Source organism: Pimephales promelas, chromosome 23 (genome assembly GCF_988280905.1).
Source record: "Pimephales promelas chromosome 23, fPimPro1.hap1.1, whole genome shotgun sequence".
In the NCBI taxonomy this organism is placed as follows: Eukaryota; Metazoa; Chordata; class Actinopteri; order Cypriniformes; family Leuciscidae; genus Pimephales; species Pimephales promelas.
In genome coordinates this window covers 14741921-14766959 of record NC_142791.1, presented here as the reverse complement: position 1 = coordinate 14766959, position 25039 = coordinate 14741921, and the positions used below count along the sequence as shown (strand labels likewise).

The 25039-nt window shown below is 35.6% G+C and overlaps 2 protein-coding genes across 4 annotated transcripts; one reads left to right on the top strand and one right to left on the bottom strand.

Annotated features, from left to right (window-relative positions):
- Positions 1-1188: 1188 nt before the first annotated feature.
- Positions 1189-12756, top strand: trappc13 (trafficking protein particle complex subunit 13). 2 transcript variants are annotated; one of them, XM_039676965.2, is made up of 13 exons: positions 1189-1341; positions 2795-2863; positions 3982-4081; positions 5030-5114; positions 5203-5330; positions 6983-7055; positions 7325-7369; positions 7736-7753; positions 10358-10491; positions 10718-10916; positions 11045-11145; positions 11222-11369; positions 12443-12756. In XM_039676965.2, exons 1-13 carry the CDS (start codon positions 1260-1262, stop codon positions 12548-12550), a joined length of 1290 nt encoding a protein of 429 aa, XP_039532899.2. In that variant the 5' UTR covers positions 1189-1259; the 3' UTR covers positions 12551-12756. The 2 variants fall into 2 exon arrangements, with proteins under 2 accessions (XP_039532899.2, XP_039532900.2); XM_039676966.2 differs by lacking the exon at positions 7736-7753.
- Positions 12757-13483: 727 nt separating this feature from the next.
- sgtb (small glutamine rich tetratricopeptide repeat co-chaperone beta) lies at positions 13484-24057 on the bottom strand. 2 transcript variants are annotated; one of them, XM_039676968.2, is made up of 12 exons: positions 23966-24057; positions 22660-22775; positions 21563-21666; positions 21375-21450; positions 21081-21180; positions 20885-20989; positions 19432-19570; positions 19203-19265; positions 18546-18583; positions 15604-15687; positions 15286-15406; positions 13484-13620 (listed from the first exon to the last, which is right to left on the bottom strand). In XM_039676968.2, the coding sequence occupies exons 1-11, from the start codon at positions 24055-24057 to the stop codon at positions 15295-15297; spliced, it is 1029 nt and encodes a 342-aa protein (XP_039532902.2). In that variant the 3' UTR covers positions 13484-13620; positions 15286-15294. The 2 variants fall into 2 exon arrangements, with proteins under 2 accessions (XP_039532902.2, XP_088982211.1); XM_089126085.1 differs by lacking the exon at positions 15604-15687 and having other exon boundaries at positions 23966-24048.
- Between the last annotated feature and the right edge of the window lie 982 nt (positions 24058-25039).

Sequence of the window (25039 nt, the reverse complement as noted above, 5' to 3'; positions counted from 1 at the left end):
ACACGTTCTAAGTGATCTTATGAACCACTGAAAACTCTTAAATAACTGGTTTATAAAATAATGCAATTCCTTATTTAGAAATGATAAATTGATCAATAATAACAGATGAAAATACAAAATTTTATTAAACAAATTATAGACATGCTTTTAAATCAAGAAGAAAGCATTTATAGCTGCATTTATAAACTGCTTATTAATGTGTATGCTTTATCAATCATGAATTAACCGGTTACTCATGCTTAACTAATGATTATTAGCGTGTAGTAGTTATTATAAAGTGTTACCGAAGAATAGATTCACACTGATTAATTTGCGGAGTAGCACAGTACCTGTGTGACTCGTCATAGACATAAACAGTCCTATGATAAACAGTGAGAAGTAGCTCCGGCTACAGTCTTCTTCCGCAGTGTTCACGCAAAAATCTAGCACCCCAATGTGTAATCATTTATTCACCATAAGTTGTTCCAAATCTGCATGAATATCCTTTTTTATGTTGATCTAAAAAAAGGGTATTTTGAAGAATGTTGCTAATCAGACAGTTAGGTAGCCATTGACTTTCAGTACAGGATATAGTCAATGGCTACCGTCCAGTTAATTTTTTTTTAAAATATCTTCTTTTTTGTTCTACAGGAATTAAAAAAAAAAAAAAAACGTGCAGGTTTTGAACAACATGCTGAGCCAAAAGTTACATAGTTAACATAGTTACATCATTAATATCTTTATTTATTATTAACAGCCTGCACCTGTCTAATAAAAAACAAACAAACATTGAATTAATGTGCATTTATAAAATCATAGAGAAATTATTATTATGGAGAGAGAGAAAAAGATGCTGCAGCAAAAACACAATCGCTCTCTGGAGCACGAGAGTCATCTACTGGTAGAGTTGTGCATATCTGAAGTGTTATTATTATTAATAATATGATATTATTATTATTATTATTATTAATTTAAATGCCAGTCAATGTATCGCTGAACTATAAAATATACGGTGGGGGAGTGAGAGTAACGATAGACAACCAACAAAAAAAAAACATGGATTTATTATTAGCCACTTAGTTAATGATACAGCACTTTACATCCTATATGAAGTGTATAGTAACGTGGTAACAGTAAAGAGGTGTTGAACTGCAGTATTACATGTTGTGCATTTATCACACGTGTCTATGTGGATTTGCTGTATTTACAGGCGCCAGTGGTCGCGTTCTGCTGTTGCTGAAACGCGGTTTGTCCCTCTGCAGTCGCCGTCGGCAGCTGATATGCAGGTGAAAGGTCAGTCCAGTGCAGCAGATAGGATGGATGTCAACCAGGCAAAACAAGAGCATCTGCTCGCATTAAAAGGTATTGCGGGGTTTAACCTTTTCTTACTCTAGTAGCGAAAGAGCAGCTGAATGTCTGAACAATGTTGCGTGCTTACTTATATTAATTCATTCATCTGTAGCTGAAGCGATCGCCCTGGTAGCGTTAGCTACATGCTAACCACTTCTGCTGAGCACAGGATGGGTTGAGTTTCAAACCTACTTCTGCTCACTAGATTTGAGCCCTGGTACATGTTTACGAGTGTAAGAGTCACATACTGTAAGAATATGTGTCTGTGTCTAGCAGTTTTCTGCTGCTGTTGTAAACATGTGCAATCTGCTGTTTTGTGGCACCATCAGAGACACACATTTCTGGCTTTCATTGGTTCTAGTTACGTTTTTGAGTCTAGTTGACATAATAAAGCTCTCCGAAGTGATGCTTTATTAGTTTTCTACATGATCTCTTCAGGGTTTCATGTCAAATAACCCTATATGTCTCATAATATATTTACTATACGTTACTTGTCAGACTGACAAAACGAATTAAGAACAATAACTTAAAAGAATTTATTCCCCACAGTCATTTTCAAGTTTGTTCTTTTGGTATGTCTGGCAGGGAAAGTTTAACTAAACTCAGTAAATAATTAGTCAACCTGATTATCTTTTTATTTCGGTTTGCAAAAGAAGACATTTTTCAGTATTTTCATGTTTTGCTTTTTTTTTTTTAAGATTAAAAGTGTGATTATTTAGCCTTTTCTAATTGTGTGTGCCACAAAAGTCCCCAAGTTTCATACCATACTGATGAAGTAAAAAATACTTCCAATTTTTTGGGTCTAATTTACTGATATGGAAGCTTGTTCCACCATGGAATAAAACATTTAAAACTTAATTTTTTTTATCTATCAATTCTTTTTTTTTTCTTGCAATTGCAAGTTAGTTTACATCTCATAATTTATACCTTTCTTTTCCTCAAAATTGTGTGATAGAAAGTCGCAGTTGGGTGTTAAAATTATATCATGTGAGATATAAACTTGCAATTCTAAGAAAATAATTAGAGAATTTTGAGACCACTGAATGATTCTCCATTACTGTGTTACAATTAGATAAATACAGGTTAAATATACTTAGTTGTGATCATTAAATAATTTCACAATGCTAATCAAGTGAAATATTAATTGATCATCATTTGGTTCTTTGGCATTTTGTATGGCGGGGATGTGAATTCAGGGTGTACGTGGAATAAGATATCTAACTAACTATATATGTTATTATATTGTAAATATCACTTTATGGCTATGTTGGTCTTTGGATCAACTGAGCATTTAAATTACACAAGAAACAACACGGTGAACAGCATGGTACATTCGTGTCTACACAAAAGTTGTTACTGTCTGTTACTCTGGTCAACCTTAAATAAAAGCAACTATAGCCTCCAAGAGTTATCATGTGTTTTTTGATACTGAAATATCGATTTCATGTTTTGTTTCTCCCTGCAGTGATGCGGCTGACCAAACCTACGCTTTTCACAAACATGCCGGTGACGTGTGAGGACCGAGATCTTCCAGGTACAGTCCAATGACACTTGTGATGATGAACCGTGATTTCATCAATAATCATCAGGAAACTTTTGATGAATACACACATTTTGTGGAATCAGTTACTGGTTCATTGGGAAAGAAATTAATTTCATAATTCATAAATTAATTATTATTAATTGTCTAAAGCAGAGGTACCCACTACCCACCTCGACTGCAGTTTCCATCAAAATAAAAGCTCAAGGGTTTATCTCTTGCAGTTGTAGAAATTAGGACAAAAGTGTATTTTAATTATATTCTAAGTGTATCAGCGGGAATGCCATATAGTCTAAAACACTAAATTATATCTATAAAGAGGTTTGAGTCCCTTTAAAGTTCAGCTGCACATCAATTCATCAACTTCTTTCTTGGTTCAATTTGAACACTGAACAGCTCTTCATTTTGAACTCTTAAAGTGCACCAGATTGATGAATTTAACTTTAAAATGTACAAAATTTGCCCCGTAGAGGGACCAAGGTCCACCACCACGGTCTCACTAAAGCCTGTGGAAAACACAGTAAATACACAGAAACATTTGTTGTTGTAATGAAACCATGAAACCACTGCTGAGTCCAGAGTACTGTTTCTCTGAGAGCTATTATCAGCAGCTCCGCCTCTGCGAGAGGCCTGGTATAATGCTTCTGCAGGTACCCAGCTCTGAAACACGATCGGCAGCGGCCCTGCTCCAGGAACGCATGTCACGATGACACTTCTGAGTAGCACTTCTATAAATAATAGTGGCTGAAATATGTTCCCCTATAAAACTGCATGAATGAGATTGTAATATTGAAGAGGAAATGATTGGAGTTCATCAGACACCACCTCACGTTATGCTTCTAATTTGTATAAATAGTCAGCCGAATCATGGCTTGCAGATAGTTTTGTTTGGTTATTATTATTCATAATTTGATGACTCGTATATCATTGTTATATTTTGCCATGCATGCATGTTGGCAAACCATGGCCTGTGACCAGCATGTGTGGCCTTCTGAAAAGTCTTGACTATACATAAATAAGGCACAAATAAAAAGCTGTGTTGATTTAGATGTCTATGGGGTCTAGACTGTCAGTCAAGAGGGTTTACAGCTCTGCATATCACATGTCTGCAGGTGATTTGTTTATACGACTCATGAAAGACGATCCGTCTACCGTAAAGGGGGCAGAAACACTAATCCTTGGGGAAATGCTCACGCTACCTCAGAATTTTGGGTAATGTATAGATTTAATGACCTAAAATTGTATGATTTATTAATGAGTTCATGGCACTTTCCACAAACACGGTACACTCTGGTATCGCTTTGCTTTTTAAAAGATTTAGAAGCAAAAATCACATATATGTGCGTATATATATATATATAAATATATCATTGTTGATATATATATATTTGGGCTGTGCAAAAATTAATTGCGATTAATCGCATCCAAAATAAAAGTCTGTGTTACATAATATATTTGTGTGTGCTGTATATAATTATTTTGTATATATAAATACACACACATGCATGTATATATTTAAGAAAATGTGTTATTCATATATAAAATATTTAAATTTATTTAATATAGATTATGTATTTATATATATATATAGAATTTAAGTGCAAATAATTCTTAAATATATACATGCATGCATAGGTATTTATTTACAAAATAATTATATACAGCACACACAAATATATTATGTAAACAGAGACTTTTATTTTTAATTTTTGCACAGCCCTAATATATATATATATATATATATATATATATATATATATATATATATATATATATATATACACACACACACACTCGCCAGCCACTTTATTATTTTCACCTAACAACCCATCTCTTCATAACCTAGTTTTAAACTCATCAAATATCTATAATCCCATTCTAAATCACTGGAAATTTAGAAATTTCTAAGCAAAATGATTATTATTATTTTTTTGTTAGGAAAATTATTTTTGTTTAAAAAAAATCCATATAGGCATGTATTTTTGTAACATTATAAACAGATTAGAAAATGAATCTTGGATTTTGTTTGTCCTCCTGAGGTGAAAGATCAAGAATCTGCGTTTCTTTTCTGTGTCCTATAAATGGAAAGTGCCACATGCCCATTTGATTCCCAAACCGTTCCAGTGATGTGAAAAATGCATTCTCACTATTTCCCTACAGAAATATTTTCCTAGGCGAGACCTTCTCCAGTTACATCAGCGTGCACAACGACAGCAGTCAAGTGGTCAAAGACATCCTCGTAAAGGTACCGGCTCACTTGAAGGAACAAAGCATGATGTAGTTGTGTCGGTTTTGTCGTCACGCTACTATCCCACGGTTGTCTCTGTTCGCAGGCAGACCTGCAGACGAGCTCCCAGAGGTTAAATCTTTCTGCTTCAAACTCTGCCGTTTCAGAGCTCAAGCCAGAGTCCTGCATCGATGATGTCATCCATCACGAGGTCAAGGAGATTGGGACACACATGTGCGTAGCTTCTGACAGACTCCACACACTCCTGGTCATTTACTGCTGGGTAGCGTTAATATAATCATATCAAACAATCAAAAAATGAATTGAATGGAATAGTCCTCCACAATCTAATTTTGTTAACATGTGTGTACATACGCGCACATATACATGTACATGTCTGTACTGTGTGTATACACTCACCTAAAGGGTTATTAGGAACTCCTGTTCAATTTCTCATTAATGCAATTATCTAATCAACCAATCACATGGCATTTGCTTCAATGCATTTAGGGGTGTGGTCCTGGTCAAGATCTGTTCAGTTACTGGGATTTTCACGCACAACCATTTCTAGGGTTTACAAAGAATGGTGTGAAAAGGGAAAAACATCCAGTATGCGGCAATCCTGTGGGCGAAAATGCCTTGTCTATGCTAAAGGTCAGAAGAGAATGGGCCGACTGATTCAAGCTGATAGAAGAGCAACTTAGACTGAAATAACCACTCGTTACAACCGAGGTATGCAGCAAAGCATTTGTGAAGCCACAACACACACAACCTTGAGGCGGATGGGCTACAACAGCAGAAGACCCCACTGGGTACCACTCATCTCCACTACAAATAGGGAAAAGAGGCTACAATTTGCAAGAGCTCACCAAAATTGTACAGTTGAAGACTGGAAAAATGTTGCCTGGTTTGAGTCTCGATTTCTGTTGAGACATTCAGATGGTAGAGTCAGAATTTGGCGTAAACAGAATGAGAACATAGACACATCATGCCTTGTTACCACTGTGCAGGCTGGTGGTGGTGGTGTAATGGTGTGAGGGATGTTTTCTTTGCACACTTTAGGCCCCTTAGTGCCAATTGGGCGTTGTTTAAATGCCACAGCCTACCTGAGCATTGTTTCTGACCATGTCCATCCCTTTATGGCCACCATTTACCCATCCTCTGATTGCTACTTCCAGCAGGATAATGCACCATATCATAAAACTTGAATAATTTCAAATTGGTTTCTTGAACATGAATGAGTTTACTGTACCAAAATGTCCCCCACAGTCTCCAGATCTCAACCCACTAGAGCATCTTTGGGTTGTGGTGGAACGGGAGCTTCATGCCCTGGATCCCACAAATCTCCATCAACTGCAAGATGCTATCCTATCAATATGGGCCAACATTTCTAAAGAATGCTTTCAGCACCTTGCCTTGAAGTTGAAAGGGGGTCAAACATAGTATTAGTATGGTGTTCCTAATAATCCTTTAGGTGTGAGTGTGTGTGTGTGTGTGTGTGTATGTGTATATATATATATATATATATATATATATATACACACACACACTCACACACATTATATAAACACCAACTTTTTTTAGATGCAATTTAATCATGATTATTGATTTGATAACACTTAAAAAAATACTGAATTCCCACTCAGTTTTGGCCACACCCATTTTTCACAATACAATTAACAATTAACAATACAATTAAATGGGTAAATTCAAGTCCCACCCCAACATTTTTGAGTTTGATGTGCTTTAAATGACTCAAATTACTTCAAATTGGTTGCAAATGTTCACTGTTGCTACCATAAATAGATCAAATCCATCAAGAATAAGAGATGTATACAGCACGCTGTTGTCCTCATCATAATGCGTGTCTGATCGTCTGCTTCCAGCTTGGTTTGTGCTGTCAGTTACACCACTCAGACTGGAGAGAAGCTGTACTTTAGAAAGTTCTTCAAATTTCAGGTGAGCTCATTTCTTCCTGCTTTGTGACTGGATGTCAGTTCTACGCAAACCATTTTGCACAGAGCCGAGACTTTTAATTTACACTAGAGTTTGACATTTGAACTCGTGCTGCTTTACATATCCTGAAAACAGTCGGCAGAGTTGAAGAACTGAAGCTGGGTCATTGGAAGCAGTCTCGATTTGTGTGATAAATTCAATTTGACATGGATTCTGTTGAAGTCGAATCAAGCTGCAGCTCAAACTTCAGTTTTAACTCTATTTTGAACCAGGTTCTCAAGCCTCTAGATGTAAAGACCAAATTCTACAATGCTGAGGTAAGTTTACATTTACCAGTTTGAGCTCTTTGTGTTTTTTACCCCTAATATTTAGATAATATATCCGAAAGCAAATGACTCGCTTATAGTCTATAGTGGTTTCCATGGTCATACTGTTTATCTTCCTCTCTGCACTGCCTCGCAGCTTTTGAAATAATTTATAGTGAGGCTATGCTTTTTAAGATCCCATTTTATACATTTTCATTTTTTTCACTTTGATATAAGTAGTGTGTGTGTGTTTCATTCATAATTCACTGTTTTGTTCACATTTTTGCTGCCTCAAGAAGAAAACTGACATTGTCATTTTCTGGTGCATGTAACCTTCACTTCTCTAATGTTTATTTTTGTGTTTTATTCCTCCATTAGAGTGACCTCAGTTCCGTGGTAATTGTTATTCTTTCTCATTGCAACTTTATTTTCAGCATAACCTCTTTCTTTTCTTCTTCTGAGCCTTTGAAACAAGCAAGGGGAAAACATATGAAAAGTATTTTGATGTTCAGATAACAGGACAGTACTGAGATGGAAATATGAGATTATGTTGAGAAATCCAGACCTGTGCTATAGTAAAAGTTATTTTTCTAATTCATAATGTTTTGCCATTTTTTGCCAAAAATCATTGAATGACAATGAAAAAGTTACTGTATTATATGTTGGCAAGATTTTAGAAAGGCTACGTTACTCACAGCAGTGGCCTAAAGAAGGCAGGGATAGCTTTTTGGCTATTGGTTATTACTGAGCATAACCTGAGAAACCAAGCATTAGCCAAAATGGAAAATTGTTTCGAAAGGTAGAGCAGATGGACGGATAGATCGATAAATGTATAGATGTATGGATAGATTGATGGATGGATGGATGGATGGATGGATGGATGGATGCATAGGTCTATGTATGTATGGTTAGATTATAGATGGATGGATAGATGGGTAGATCTATGTATGTATGTATGTTAGGATAGATTAAGAGATGGATGGATGGATGGATAGATCTATGTACGAATGGATGGATGCATAGATCTATGTATGTTAGATTGACAGATAGATGGATGAATGGAAGGATAGATCTATGTATGTTTGTATGGATAGGTTGACAGTTAGATGGATGTATGGACAGATAGATGGATATATCTATGTATGGATGGATAGATTAACAGATAGATGAATGGATGGATAGATCAATGTATGTACTGTATATATATATGGATAGATGGATGGATAATGGGCATGGATGGATGGATAATGGATATAGATGGATTGATGATGGATGGATGTATAATGGATATAGATGTATATGAATGGATAATGTATATAGATGGATCGATGGTAGACATAGATTGATATGGATGGATGTGGATGGATGGATGGATGGATAGATGGATGGTAGACATAGATTGGGATGGATGGATGGATGGATAAATGGATGGATAATGGACATGGATGGGACGATGGTGGGTAGATAGATATTATAGGTGGATGGATATAGATGGATTGATGAATAGATGGATTGATGGATATTGGACATGGATGGGCCGATGGTAGGTGGATGGATATAGATGGATTGATGGATGGATGAATATGGATGGATTGATTGATTGATGGATGGATATAGATAAATGGATTGATGAATAGAGAGATATAAATGTATATTGATTGATTGTGGATGGATATAGATGGAGATAGTTTGATTGATAGATGGATATAGATGGAGATTGATTGATTGATTGATAGATGGACATAGATGGAGATTGTTTGATTGATAGATGTATATAGATGTATATAGATTGATTGATAGATGGATATAGATGGAAATTGATTGATAGATGGATATAGATGGAAATTGATTGATTGATAGATGGATATAGATGGAGATTGTTTGATTGATTGATGGATATAGATGGAGATTGTTTGATTGATTGATGGATATAGATGGAGATTGAAAGATGTATATAGATGGATGGATTAATGCAGAAACATTTATTTTTACAGTGTTTGTTGTTATAAATTAAATCAGTGATATTTGAAAATAGAAAATGTCCTTAAATGTTCCAAAAAAAATTAACAAAAAAAAGTTATAATTTGTTAAAATTGGCAATCCACATAATCTAAAAATAATAATAAAGAAATATGTAAACCAAAAATTAGTTGGGCTAAATATTTTTTTTCTGTTTTCCTTGCCTTGTTTCATCTCAGTACTTTTGCTCCACCGCTCCCTCCTCTCACCAGCGCCGCACTGCATCAACACTCACACTTTCCTGACGCTTGGTTAATGATCTCTTATACCAGTGGATGTTTTCTCTGACAGGTTTAAATCACTTGTGTTTTGAAATTCCCCCCCAAAAAACATGTTAACAGTTTAATATCACATTAGTATCAATAATAATGATGTGATGAGTTAAAAGACTTTGTCGAGTGACATGATAATGTCTAATTTCAAATGTATATTTGCCAAACTGTGTGATTTCTGGGCTATTGAGTGAATCCGGCTTGGTATGGGTTCTTCGCTTCATGCTGTATCAATAACAACACTTCTGTCAAACGGTGCTGTTGATCCACAGGCATGAACTAACCCCCAACTCTAAATAACACTAATGGCCAAACAGCAGCTTGATATGCCTCTCTGAAAGAGTTCAGTGAATTCCACTTAAACTTGTCTGAAGAACTTGATTTGATGGGCCTCAATCATAGACCTTTAAACAACGATGATTCAATTCAGTGCCATTCAGAACCGAAGAGTTCCTGTTTATTACTGAATTGTAATTCATTCGTATGCAAGTCTTCATGTAAAGCCCTTCAAATAAAGTATCCCTCCAGGATAAAGTGTAAAAAATATTAATTATTATCCATACAGTACAATACTGCATGAAATCTGACTGGGCTGAGTAAAGGCCAACTATGATCGCAGTTTCCATTGAACTCTATTGGTAACTTACGACCATAGTTGGGTTTGGTAAACGCACCCTAGGTTTGATGTGTTTGACCTTTGACCTTACAGACAGATGAGGTGTTCCTAGAGGCACAGATCCAGAACATCACCACGTCCCCGATGTTCATGGAGAAAGTGTCTCTGGAACCTTCTATGATGTACAACGTGACCGAGCTCAACGCCGTGTCCTCTGCGGATGAGAGGTAAGACTCGCTGTCACTGTTGAGTTCCTTCTGTGCATGTGCCAGTCAAACTCCCAGTATAAAGCACAGAAGTTGCTTTCAAACCGAGCAGCTTTCTGTTGGTCAACATGGGGAATTCATGCGACCAAAATCCCGTGTTCACTTCCTATTGAAATGACAAACAGCTGTAAATGGTACAGCTAGACATTATTGAACCTATACGCAACTTTTTCTTGGATTTCTGCAGCGTGTCGACGTTTGGGAAGATGTCGTATCTGCAGCCCTTGGACACGAGGCAGTATTTGTACTGTTTGAAGCCCAAGCCAGAGTTTGCGGAGAAGGCCGGGGTCATCAAGGGGGTGACGGTAATCGGCAAACTAGACATTGTGTGGAAAACCAACCTCGGGGAGCGAGGACGTCTACAGACCAGCCAGCTACAGAGAATGGTACATCAGATTAGAAAGCAAAAGAATCGCTCAGTCGCTTTAGTTAATCCAATGGACTACAACACAAATCAGTAAGACATTGTCCGTATGTTACACAGAACGCAGCTCATTCAGGCCTTCTCTTCTAGGCTCCTGGTTACGGTGATGTTAGGCTTTCCCTCGAGTTCATCCCGGACACGGTCAACCTAGAGGAGCCCTTCGACATCACCTGTAAAATCACCAACTGCAGGTCAGAGCACGGCTGAGAGCCTGTCAGGTTACAGATCAACTCTGTGGGGTTTAACCGCTGGTGTTCCTGTTGTCAGTGAGAGGACCATGGATCTGCTTCTGGAGATGTGCAACACGCGCTCCGTCCACTGGTGTGGGGTTTCCGGCAGACAGTTGGGTAAACTCAGCCCCAGCGCCTCGCTGTCCATTCCTCTCAGGCTCCTGTCGTCCGTTCAGGGCTTACAGGTACACTCCAGCAGAGCCCGTTATTGAAGTTTCAATGGGCTTTTACTTTCTTTTGATTTTCGACTTTGCGGTGTCCGGCAGAGTTTTCTACTTGAATTCAAATTCAGTTTAGCGATTATTTAATTATTTGGCATGTAGAAGCAAGGGGCCAATCATAATAGTAATTTACAGATTACTGTCTCAACCCTCTGGTGCTCTTCGCATGTCGGTCAAAAATGACAGATTTTTTTTTGGCAATGAAATGAATGTACTATATATTAGTTTGATAATGTTTTTTTTTTTATATTTTGTATTTGTAGGGGATTTTTTTAATATAAAATAATATTTGTGCTGTAGTTACAATCCATTATTAAATTTTTGAGCATAGACCTGAAAATTACATTTCGAACTAAAACTCGTATATCTTGAATGTTTTCAGGCCATTCCACACTGAGTCCGAAATTCGCGTGCGAAATTTCCGCACGTTAAAAAATAAATACGACCTCACATTATGTAAATCACACTGCCTCCGAAACTTTCGTCCGTCATGAAAAAAATCGAATCGGGTTCGATTTTCTGCGTTTTTGCACATCCATAGCAAGCAGTTTGAATACTGTTTTGAAAATTCAGAGCCACCGAATCACGAATACGAAAAAACGCATATGAAAATTTCGGACTCTGTGTGCAATGGCCTTTTGAGCGCAGAATTATGTTGGATTTATTTTCAAAGACGACACTTAAAGTGAAAAACGTTTAAAAAAGTGAAATAAAAAAAAAAACAACAACAGAATTTTACGTGTATTGCTATGAAAAATGGACAAAAATACTATTTTTAATTTTGATACGAAATAGATATTTTCTAAATCACTTTAAGAAAATCAAATTCAAATGTCTAAACAAGTTGTGCTCCAAATTTGACATTTGATAACTCAAAAAAAAGAGCTTTCTGTTAGATTTTCTGTCTGCAGAACCAAAATGACAAGTTTCGTAAAAAAAATTAAATGAAAAAAAAAAAAACGGAAATGAAGCAAAAATGAAATGAATTATGATACAGGGTCCATGAAACATTTTTGTAATTTTTGTTTTTGTTTTAGAGCATATCAGGACTGAGGCTAACGGATACTTTCCTGAAAAGAACGTACGAATATGATGACATCGCACAGGTCTGTGTGGTGTGCCCTTACACGAGTCCAGAGAGTTGAACCCTTGTGGCATTTTGCACTGTCTGTGTCAATGGACCAACTTCCCATCTGTTCTGCATCTATTAATATAACACCTTTTGCTCTTTACCTTTAAGGTTGTTGTTTTAAAATGTCATTTTTAAAGCCCTTAATAATGATTTTAACTGTCAATGTAAATAAAATGTAAATTAAAAATCAGCTTATGCACTGACTTAACACATTTATAAGGTTTGCTATACAAAAGTGTGTTGTTCTGGTGGGTGATGAACAAATATCATAATGGTTTGCCGATATAAAAGACGCCAATATCGACAGAATGATTTCAAGACACATTTATTAACATTGTTTTTAGACAAAACATTATACCGCTCTGTGTTTTATTAGCATATTACATAGGCTTCAATCACTCATCTGACTGTAAATATCAGATTATGGAGCATGCAAAAGAAAATTGCAATGTTGCAAAAAAAAATTGCAAAAATTGATTATGAAAATGCTTATTTAGCAACATTTTGTTGTCATTACCAGTGAATAAAATGATTAAACGAACAGATCCGGTGAAGCAGCTGATATAGTGGTTACCACAAACAAATGTCTCTTGTTCCTAAAACGAACAGAATATGTTGTACAAAATAATAAGAATGCGTTAAAGGGTTAGTTCACCCTAAAATGACAACCGTCGCCATTTATTCATCCGCATGTCATTCCAAACATGTCATATTAGCTGTGAGCTATTTACAATGCCTTGGATGTTGATAACATGGATGTTGATAACATGGCCCCACATTTTGTTAATAGGCATAAGCATATGATCAATCATTCGTTTAGTAAAATAAAGTCAACTCTGATGTGTCCTATTACCAGCTACATTCATAAAGAGGACTGAAACATTATCTACACAGACACACACAAAGAAACCTAAGAGAATGTTCTGTGTTTAAGGTGATTTTAGATGTGTTTTCTCCTCTCCCCCCCCACGTCTCCGTATAAAGTGCCATTCCCTCCATCTCGGGTTCGACTCCAGTAGAAGAATGAATTTAACGATTGCACTCACGTCTCTTTTTCCGCCCGCCATCCTCTGATTCTTGATCCTGTATAGACCATGTTTATAGTTTTCATTATTCTGCAGGATCCACGAGTGCGTGAACAGAAAAGTCCAGTACATGGAGTATATTTACAGCAGTTTAAAGGGACACTATGCCGCTTTTTGCAGCTTCAGAGTTCAGAGACTGAGAGACTAAAAAAAAAGGAAAATAAACTATACAACTAGTACCGATTAGAACCCAGAACCTCTGATACGCTTGACAAACGTTCTGCCACTGGACCATTAAAGTTCGTGGGGATAATTATTGGACCTGTGTATTTAATCAAGTGAAAATTCTCACAACTAACAACATATATTAGATCTCATTAAACGACAAATTAAACACAATGTACTATTGTATACTATGTAACACGTTGAGCGTGAGTGGTATTTACTCCACAGCAACTCTAGGGGTCGCTGTTTGACAAAAACGGGATTCCTGCATGGTGTCCCTTTAAATGTTATAGGAAAATCCCTACTAGTTACAGACAGTGAGAAGAGCACTGGGAAAATGTCCAACACAGGCTCACTGGGAAAAAGCCATTTCTAAAATGTGTATCACGTTGCTTTTTTTGCACTTTTCACGACACTTTTAAAGTGAAATGTAAAAGTGAGTCAGTTATACCTGAAACAAACGACTGTGAATCTGGTTGTTGCACGTATCGCGGCAGTTGGGAAATATAATATCGAGCGTTTCACATCACAAGCGCATTGCTGTATCAGGAGAGCTATCGGGAAAGTTTACTATTTTTGGAAATACATATGGAGCCGATTATGTGATGCAAATGTCAAAATGTATTAGTTTACAAAAGCTCCATGGTAAAAGTGTTTTGAGGTCATAGCAATCTTTTGCGCAAGGAACCATGTGAAAATAAGTCTTTAATAATCGATAATCTGCCCATTTAATCCTAATTTATGTGAAAGGGAATAAGTTCTTGCTCTTTTACTGCCACTAGTTTTCATTTCAGTACAAGTTTCAAACGGAGCACCACAGCTCAGTGTTGAGAAATATATATATTTTTTAAATAAATTTAAAAAAAAGCACAGCTGCACTACTTCCTGAACTTAAGCCAGCGCCTTGTTTCCTGTCTGCCATTATTGGACAAACTTGATTAATTCAGGTGTGCCTGATTATTGTTGTGACTATTCAGGTCAGACACACCTGGATTAATCAGTTTGTCCAATAATGGAGGACAGGAAACAAGGTGCTGGCTGAAAGTTCTGTTTGTACGAACCCTAAACTTTGCAATCTGATTTATATATTTGTGTTTACATGCATTACGAACAACTTCTGCATTGAGAATAATTACCATTATGAAGTCACCAGTATAATCGTTTTGTTTTTTTCCTCTTAATGACAGATCTCTTTCGTTTAAAACGCAGCGAGGACTCTTGACAACGCGTTCGTCTTTTCTCCCACGTATCGCCACCAATGTAACAATCTTAAAGCCTAAGCGAAGTAGACGAGAACCGACAAATGTTCAACGTAAACAGTAGTGAACCGATGTTTTGGAAAATGTTTTTTCCCATTGAGCCTAGGTTGGAAATGTCACAAGCTGTATTTAAATTTGAGCACCACAGCTCAATGCTCCAACTCTAATGAGTGTGTTTCCACACATCAGAACTGCTTGTAATTGTGTAGTTTAAACAGGACGAGTGTGAGGTCTCAGACCTGCTGGGATCAGGAGTGTTCCTCCGCACTGCCGCTGAAGGAGCGACTCCGTATGTGGTTCCTCAGCTGTTCGATCAGCTCTGGGTTCTGCTGCTGGATCTGCTGGGCGAACTGCTGTCCACTGAGAGAAACGGCAGCAAACAACACCAGGTCAGAGTCTATGAGCCACATCAAAACATCTACGGTTGTAATTCTGCTCTGTGCCCTTTGGTGCAGCCGTAAATTATACACACATCACCTCTGAATGCATCACATAATTCTTAAACCTTTCGTGGAACACATGTCACGTCAATCAAATGTCAAAGAGAAGATGCTCACGCTTCAATGAGACTGGATATGTCAGTTAATCCACCCACTCCGGCCGCAGGTCCGCCCACTGCGTTGGACATCATGCCCGACATGCTGGTTGTGGACAGTTAATCACAAACACACCAGGTCATGACTTTTTTTAAATATAGCGTGGGTATCTTAAAATGTCTCTGTTGCAGTATTACAGGGTTCGTACAGTAGAAAGAAATTCCAGGACTTTTTTTTTAAACTCAAATTACAGATATGAGGTGTCCAAATGAAATACTACTTACAACATATTTAATAATATCTTTTGAATGCAAAGTTTATAGTCGCTATTATTGTTCAATAAATATTTTATATTATAATGTAGGCACACTTCGTATTGAGGAAAGGTCAGATGGAGGTTTATCAGATGTTAGGCTGCAGAGTTATTTTTGCGTGAAAAGATTGCATTTGTGCCTTTTAGAAAAAAAAAGAATTTCATGTATATGAAGAGTTCAGGTGCAAAAGCCTCTAAATGCCATTTGAAATTTTCTTCTTTAATGATGATTTTTATCAAACTTGTATATTTAAGTTCAGTAATTTCACTTAAATAACAATTAATAGGTAATTATCATTGCCATTTAAGTGAAATCACTGAACTTAAATATACAAGCTTGATAAAAATGATCATTCTAGAAGAAAATTTCAAATGGCATTTAGAGGCTTTTGCATCTGAACTCTTCATATGTCTATATATATATATATATATATATATATATATATATATATACACGTACTGTATACATATTAGGGCTGTCAAATGATTAATCGCATCCAAAATAAAAGTTTGTCTTTACATAATATATGTGGGTGCACTGTGTATAATTATATATATATATATATATATATATATATAAATACACACACATGCTTGTATATATTTAAGAAATATTTTCATGTATATACTGTTTATAGATTTATATATAATTTATATTATATATAAATATACACAGTGTACCCACATATATTATGTAAAGACAAACTTTTATTTTGGATGCGATTAATCGTTTGACAGCCCTAATATATATATAAAATAAACATATATATAAACGTGCTTGACTTATTTAAAAAATAATATATATATATATGAAGAGTTCAGATGCAAAAGCCTCTAAATGCCATTTGAAATTTTCTTCTTTAATGATGATTTTTATCAAACTTGTATATTTAAGTTCAGTAATTTCACTTAAATAACAATTAATAGGTAATTATCATTGCCATTTAAGTGAAATTACTGAACTTAAATATACAAGTTTGATAAAAATCCTCATTAAAGAAGAAAATTTCAAATGGCACTTAGAGGCTTTTGCATCTGAACTCTTCATATATATATATATATATGTATGTATATATATATATATATATATATATACATTCTTTTAAATAAGTCAAGCACTTTTTTATATATGTTTATTTGCTGCGTTTTATACTTTTATTTTAAATATGTATTGAATATTTATTTACCTAACTCTGGCATTGGCTGTTTGAAGGGATAGTTCATCCAAAAAACTTTTGTTTGTGTGCGATTGTAGCGCAGAACAAACCTCATTGGTTCTCATATGTCAAGAATGTACGGTTGAGTTTTGTTTATCATATTTGATATACGTGCATTGATCAACTAAGATAAGAAGCCTTAAAGGGTTAGTTCACCCAAAAATGAAAATTCTGTCAGTATTTACTCACCCTCATGTTGTTCCAACCGCGTAAGACCTTCGTTCATCTTCGGAACACAAATTAAGACATTTAAGATATTAAGATCGCTCCTGCATACTAGTCCATAGGCTTCTTGAGGGACTGGCTCTTGATGTCCTCGAAAAGTCATTAAAGACATCGTTAAAATAGTCCAAGTGACTACAGTGGCTCAATCTTAAGTTTATCAAACGACGAGAACACTTTTGTGCGCAAAAAAACAACAAAAATAACGACTTTATTTCAACTATTCGTTTATTTCTCCCTCTGCGCGAGTCAGGTTACTAGTTTAATAGCGTAAGCTTCTGTTATTGTACGTCACACGCATCACACACACATGACCAGCGTCGGCCAATAGTGAGCCTACGTGTGACGTAGCTCTACGCAATCACACTACGTTAACTGACTTACAGGCTCATGGAGAAGGAAGTGATAGTTGAAATAAAGTCGTTATTTTTGTTGTTTTTTTGCGCACAAAAGTGTCGTTTGATAAACTTAAGATTGAGCCCCTGTAGTCACTTGGACTATTTTAACGATGTCTTTAATGACTTTTCGGGGACAGCAAGAGCCAGTCCCTCAAGAAGCCTATGGACTGTATGCAGGAGCGATCTTAATATCTTAAATATCTTAATTTGTGTTCCGAAGATGAACGAAGGTCTTACGGGGTTGGAACAACATGAGGGTGAGTAAATACTGACAGAATTTTCATTTTTGGGTGAACTAACCCTTTAATAAAAGCCTAAAACATATCTGTTCATCATATGAAGTGATTGTACTGCTCGGAACAAATTTCCCAATCTGAGCAGATGAACACTACTGTTCAAAAATTGACAAAGAAGTGAAAATATTTTGAACTTTCTATTTGTCAAAGACGCCTGGAAAAAAATGTATCATGGTTTAAAGAAATCTAATAAGCAGCACACTGGTTTTCAACTACATTAAAACGATTTCTAAAGGAGCCTGTGTGTATGTGAATAAAAGGCTAAAATAAATCTGTTCAAGAATTGAGAAACTGCTCAATTCATTCTTCATTTATGTTCTAAAGCTTGAAAATGTTGACTGTGTAGACTTTCAATGGATGGACAAAAATGATGACCGAATATAAAAAATATATTCCATTGTCTTCCAAAGATGAACAAAAGTCATACAGGTTTGGCCGACATAAGGGTGGTGAACTAACCCTTCAAATGAATTGAAAGGTTCAATATGGAAGACAGAGTTGATTTATTTGAACTCACAGTTGTTGCACCTGCTGGTTTTGCATCACACTGGCAGCCTATAATGCAAAAGAGAGAGTGTTTGAGTGGATACAAACCTCACACTTAAAGAATACATGACAGTGACATTGTAAGATTACTGTTTTATATCCAATAAATACAGCCTTGGTGGCCTAAAAGACTGACCGACTACAAACGTTTAAACGATAAACAATTTTAGCCTTGCACTTCCTTGAAAATGTATTAACATTATTTATGAAGCATTTGTCTGATAAAACGCTCTGCACTACATTCTACAGAGTAGCACTGTATGGTAATGTGCAACTCCAAACATAGCCATAGGGTCTTTAAGTAGCATAATCAATGCCTAGAGGATGTCAAATCCATCTTTCTTGAAGTCTTCCTTCCTCTACACAAATGCAGTCACACCCTGCATTAGATTTTGTGCATTTAGGTCTCAAAAGTCTGCTCTTTTTATGAAATTGTCCCAATTTCTTTCTAGACTGCTGCAGTGTGCTAGAAACCCCAAGCTCACCCTCAGTCTGATTCACCCAACTGGCCCTTTAACTCTGGCATGGGCTGCATTCCTGACAGATGAAAGGGGTCGCAGGGTCGATTTATGACCCATTTCATAAATACTATTAAAAGAGAAATGCGTAACCACACACTTGCACATACCATGCTAATGAAAGCAGGATTATTGATGAGGCTGGCCATGTCAAACCCCAGTCCTGTGGCCGTCTGTGAGAACACATGTAAAATCTAATGTTAGGAGTTATTATAGGCTAGTTCTCATATTTAATTACTAAACTGGAATACTCAATATACATTCATTAAAAACTAAGATAGACTGAAGTTCTTCATAAGGTGGATCAAACTACACATGACAGCAGCGTCTTCTACTCACAGGACTGGATGCTTCTTTTTGTTTCTGCTCTGCGATCTTTAGGTTGGATTTGTAGGTGTCGTTTTCAGGATCTAACACCAGAGCTTTATTAAAATAAGATATCGCTTCTGGATACTTGCTCATAGAAGTTAGTGCCAATCTAGAATCACAAAAAGATCAAAGTAGATAAAAGATGCAAGTACTGTAATTGTGTACATTAATAACTGTAACACACTGGTTGGTTACTTTTAAAATATTTTAGATTCACTTTTAAAATCTGTTTAACTCAGCAGGGCCGTGAATCAAAAGGAATGCATTTATTCTGGTATCTGATTCATCTGATTTCATTTAAGATTTTCAGTACTCTTAAGGAATCACCTTCTCCAATATATCTATATTTACAATAATTTAATCATTATCTATCATTTAATGCTCATGAAACCGATTCATTTAATGCTCATGAAACTGATTCATTTAATGCTCATAAAACTGATTCATGTAATTGTCATGAGACTGATTTGTTTAATTCGCATGAAACGGATTCATTAATGCTCATGAGACCTATTTATTTGATTTTCATGAAACTGATTAATTTAATACTCATGAAACCGATTCATTTAATGCTCATGACACAAATTAATTTAATGCTTATGAGACCAATTAATTTAATGCTCATGATGAGACTGATTCATTTAATGCTTATGAGACTGATTCATTTAATGCTCATGAAACCGATTCATTTAATGCTTATGAGACCGATTCATTTAATGCTCATTAAACCGATTCATTTAATGCTTATGAGACTGATTCATTTAATGCTCATGAAACCGATTCATTTAATGCTTATGAGAACGATTAATTTAATGCTTATGAGACCAATTAATTTAATGCTCACGATGAGACCGATTAATTTAATGCTCATGAAACCGATTCATTTAATGCTTATGAGACCGATTCATTTAATGCTCATGAGACTGATTAATTTAATACTCATAAAACTGATTCATGTAATACTCATGAGACTGATTTGTTTAATTCTCATGAAACTGATTCATTTAATGCTCATGAGACTGATTCATTTGATTCTCATGAAACTGATTAATTTAATACTCATGAGACTGATTCATATAATACTCATGAAACTTTGAAAATGCTAATGCTAGTTCTTATCAGCTCAGGTCCATGCCATTATATTAACAGATTTTGATTTTAATAATGTATATTAGTAAATTTTGAAATTGAAATGATTAAGATTAATACATGATTATTAAGTATTATTTTTCTTTGTTAGTTCATGTTAACTAATGTAGTTAACTTATGTTAATAATTTATAAATTATATATAATACTTGCTTTAAATTTATTTTATTTTTAGCCTTATTTCAATGAAAGAAAACTATTTTTTATAGTTTAATTTTAGTTTCAGCTACAATAACAACATTGACGGTTACACCACAATAATTAAACAATCTCACCCCATTCTGCCATAAGCTTTACTGTACGAAGGGTCGATGGCAATCGCTCGTTCACAGTCTCCCGTAGCCTCTGTGTAGTTTCCAAGTTTACTATGTGCCGCAGCCCTGAGAGAGAACAATCCCATCAGTCAACACCAAACTTCGACACATCCGCCTTTATGAGCGATGCATTCTCAGTGTGATATCAAACGTTCACCTGTTACAGTAATAGACTGCATTTCTTTGGTCCAACTCAATGGCTTTTGTATAACAGTCCACAGCACTGCTATAATTCTCCTCTTTCATGTGGTTATTCCCTAATAAAGAAACACAAAAGCATTTGAGCATTGGATTTGGAAATGATTGATGCATTCATTATTGATCATGTTTTTATTTGCATCATCTCAATGGAACAATGTGATGACAGAACAATTATGTTATAGATTATGCATCATCTGATATGATTCTGACAGTGTTTTGAGTCTAAATACAGTAGGAAAGGTTGACATGCCCTCATTTTTAAGCTGCTCGGCTCTCTCAATGTCCTCAGGAGATGGAAACGTCTCAGGTAACGTTACAATATCATTCTGTAAAAAACAGTTTAGACAAGAAACTGTAGGAAAATGTGTCTAAAATCTTGCTTGTTGCATAACAACAGTAATAAATCATGACAGGCTGATATGTATGAAATGTAGTTACTTTGAGGAGAGAGTTGAGGAATATCTCTCTCAGTGGCTGAGGAGCGGCGAGATGGCAGTCACTGGAGCTGATCTTGAAAGTGGTCTCGAGACACTGTACGGCAACTTAAATAGATAACAAAAATAATTATGCATTCATATTTTCAAATTTTTTTTTTTTTTTTAAAAAAACATTAACTCTATATATTAATTACATATTACATCTTCAGCAATGGTGGCCATTTATGAAGATTTCTTATTTTATTTTAATGTTTTTTAATTGTTTTATGAATATCTTAAATGTTTTACCATGTCTTCATCATTTATTGAAATAATATTTAAATATGGATATAGTATATGTACAACTCAATTTCTAGAGAAGTTGGGACAATTTGTAAAATGCAGTAAGAATCTGTGGTTTGTTAATTCTCTATAACCTTTATTTAACTGACAAAAGTACAAAGAAAAGATAGCATGGATAAAGAATACAAGATAGTAAAGGCAAAGAGAATAGTTAAAAGTGTACCTTCAATGGGAACTCTTTACAATAAGGTTCGTTAGTTAACCTTAGTTAATCTACACATTAACAGTTAATAACACAAACTAACAATGAGCAATACATTTGTTACTGTATTAGTTTTTTGTTTGTTACTTTTTAAAGTTTTTGTTTATTTTATTATTTTTTGTTAATGTTACAGCTGTTCATTGACTGTTCATGTTACTTCACAGTGCATTAACTAATGTGAACAACTACAACCTTTGATTTGAATAATGTTGAAATTAATATTAACTAAGATTAATGAATGCTGTAGAAGTATTGTTCATTCTTAGTTCATTTTAACTAAGGTAGTTAACTAATGAAACTTATTGTAAAGTGTTACCCATTCAATACAATTAAACACACTTCTTATTTTACAAATAACAAAATGGCCACATTTTTGCCAATCAATCTGATACATCAGGCCGCCGATGTATCACTAATAGTAATAATAATGTAATTAAACAGAAAAGTAAAATAGTTTGCTGTGGTGACTTTCAGAGAGTCCTGAATCTGAACAGCCAGTCCAAGAGTAGAAAAGGCCTGTGACTTTAAATGTTTTAAACATGAGGGTGACCTACCTTCCAGGCTTTCCTGTTCATCTGAATTCAGCGAGCCACAGTGTGTCTGATCTCTGAGGAACTGCACGATAGAATATGCCAAGCGCTTTTCCACTGCCATTTTGTCTGTGAAAAACCTGAGGAAAGATTTGTTGAAAAAGGTCCTTTTCAGTAGATTCAGACGTTAGAGGAAGGGCGGCATGAATGGGTCAGCTGAAAGAGGGATAATGATTTAACAAGAGACTGTACTGACAAAATATTGAATCATGTGTACATTTTGCAAGTGATATCAGCTGATTCTTCTAACCCTATTTAGACACATAGTATAGTTTACACAATGTATTAGTTTCCTGCATTAGGTTTTAAAGTCACAGTAGCCTAATATTTCTGCTACCGTCTTTGTTATTAACGTTATTCGAAGAACAAAAGAAAAAGAAAATCACTCACTGATCTTGACTGAATAACTTTTGTAACTATAAAAAGGATTAATCTATATTTTATTTATAAAACAAAAACTATGCAGCTATTTTACATTTGATTCAAATTTCTGTACCTGAACCAGTTGTATTTTATTTATTGCATTTGTTTTTGCTGTGCTATTTTTGTTAAAAACATAGGTTGCAGATTTTTGTTGATGGAAATCAGTTGCAACAAAACATTTTGCTAAACAAATATGTTAAATATAAATGCTTGACTAAATGTTTTTACTTTACTGGAATCAAATCTGGGAAATCGATATTCGGAATCTTATTTCAAACGACGCCCAACCAATTACGTGGCATGTTGCTGCAGGGGTTAATTAATTACATAAGTCTTCGCTCAGAATGAACATCATCAGCTTCTGCTCATCAAAGCCACATGGCTGTGATGTGAAATATAAACTGTTCTGGCCCCATATTGTATACTAGCCTACATAGAATAGTTTCGTGCAACTGTAATAGGCTATTGAGTCTGTTATGCATGTCCCTAGATAACAAAAGCCAAACACATGATGCAGTTATGATGTAATAATGACAAAGGCATCAAAATTCACCCCACAACATGAAATATCATTTAGCCTGCTGTATATTTAAGAATAAAGCTATTGTAAGATAGATGAGCAGAAGCCTGTGAATCACAGATGGTCTATGTTTACACTGGTTTACATGAGATTGCAGGAGGTTTGGCAATGGCTGAGGACATTCGCAGTTTAATTAACGGACAGAAAGAGAAACCTTCGCAAACGCAAGTCTCTGATACTCTTCTAGACTCATTTCATCTAATAGCAGCGCACATTATCAATAACATTATAGTCTTGTGGATGTTGTGCGCGCCCCCGCCCACCTACCTGGAGAAAGTGCCCGCAGCAGCGCTCGTTCTAGCCACAGCGTCATGAACACTCGCGTGAGACTGATGATGATGATGCGCAGCACAGCGCATGCGCGGTCAAGTCGGAAATACCATTGTTCAAGGACTACAATGAAGAGTTCATGAACCCTACTACTCAAAACGCGTAAAATGATTGATATATTTTTTTTAATTCTACCTTTTTTTATTTATTAATTTTCAAAAAATATCAAACAGAAGTGGAGGATACATAATATATCTTTATATAAGTCTGCATGCACTTATTTGCAGAATACAAATGGTCAATTTACATGATATTTTCCTGTATCTTACAGGAAACACAAAATTAATTCATTAATTTATGTCACTTGTTTAATTTTTTCGACTCGATTGGGGGCCCCCTTTTGGCCAAGGGGGGATTAAGTTTTTTTGTTTTTTAGTATTGAATATGTTCGTCTTACTGTTATCTATAAACTAGTGTGTTCCAAAACAATGACAACATCCATATGTAGAAGATATTTGCATTCAAAACCAAAATAGATCAGTGATTTTGATGACATCACTCTCTGCACTTCAGCTTCTCATCAGATTTTCTGTCCAATCAAATGCTCTCTAGAATCTGAAGCTCCGCCCCCTACATTATAAATAGATGCTGAATCAGGACTGAAATTGGTCACTTGTTCACACAATTACTGTTTTCTATGGTGGAAGGGGGGGACACTATATAGGGGATAGGAAACGATTCAGACAGTGTAAATATGCTTTCCACTGGGGCGAATGAAGTCTGGTTTTACGTTATTGTCACATGGGAACAGATCACTGCCACAGCTCCGGCCCAGAGACACGATACACAGAGCGGATCATATGATCGAGTCGCCGCAGACCAGAAAACGTATCGGAACCATTTGAATTCTGCACTGAATGTTATTTTTAAAGCAACATGGAGGAGATTAGGAGGAAACTGTGGCTTTAAGCTCAACGGCTCTGGCTGAGCTGTGATTTAAACTAAATGCTATTGGCTGTTTTTAAGGGGAGGGGCTGCTTGATATGTCCCGCCCTAGCAATGTGATGTAAT

Coding starts and splice junctions, on each gene's coding strand:
- trappc13 (XM_039676965.2), top strand. CDS start 1,260: ATGCAGGTGAAAGGTCAGTCCAGTGCAGCAGATAGGATGGATGTCAAC. Junction 4,082..5,029: donor ACGCTACCTCAGAATTTTGG/GTAATGTATAGA, acceptor ATTTCCCTACAG/AAATATTTTCCTAGGCGAGA. Junction 11,146..11,221: donor TGTAAAATCACCAACTGCAG/GTCAGAGCACGG, acceptor TCCTGTTGTCAG/TGAGAGGACCATGGATCTGC.
- sgtb (XM_039676968.2), bottom strand. CDS start 24,057: ATGCGCTGTGCTGCGCATCATCATCATCAGTCTCACGCGAGTGTTCAT. Junction 22,776..23,965: donor GCTGCGGGCACTTTCTCCAG/GTAGGTGGGCGG, acceptor ATCTTTCCTCAG/GTTTTTCACAGACAAAATGG. Junction 19,571..20,884: donor AAAGCTTATGGCAGAATGGG/GTGAGATTGTTT, acceptor TTGTGATTCTAG/ATTGGCACTAACTTCTATGA.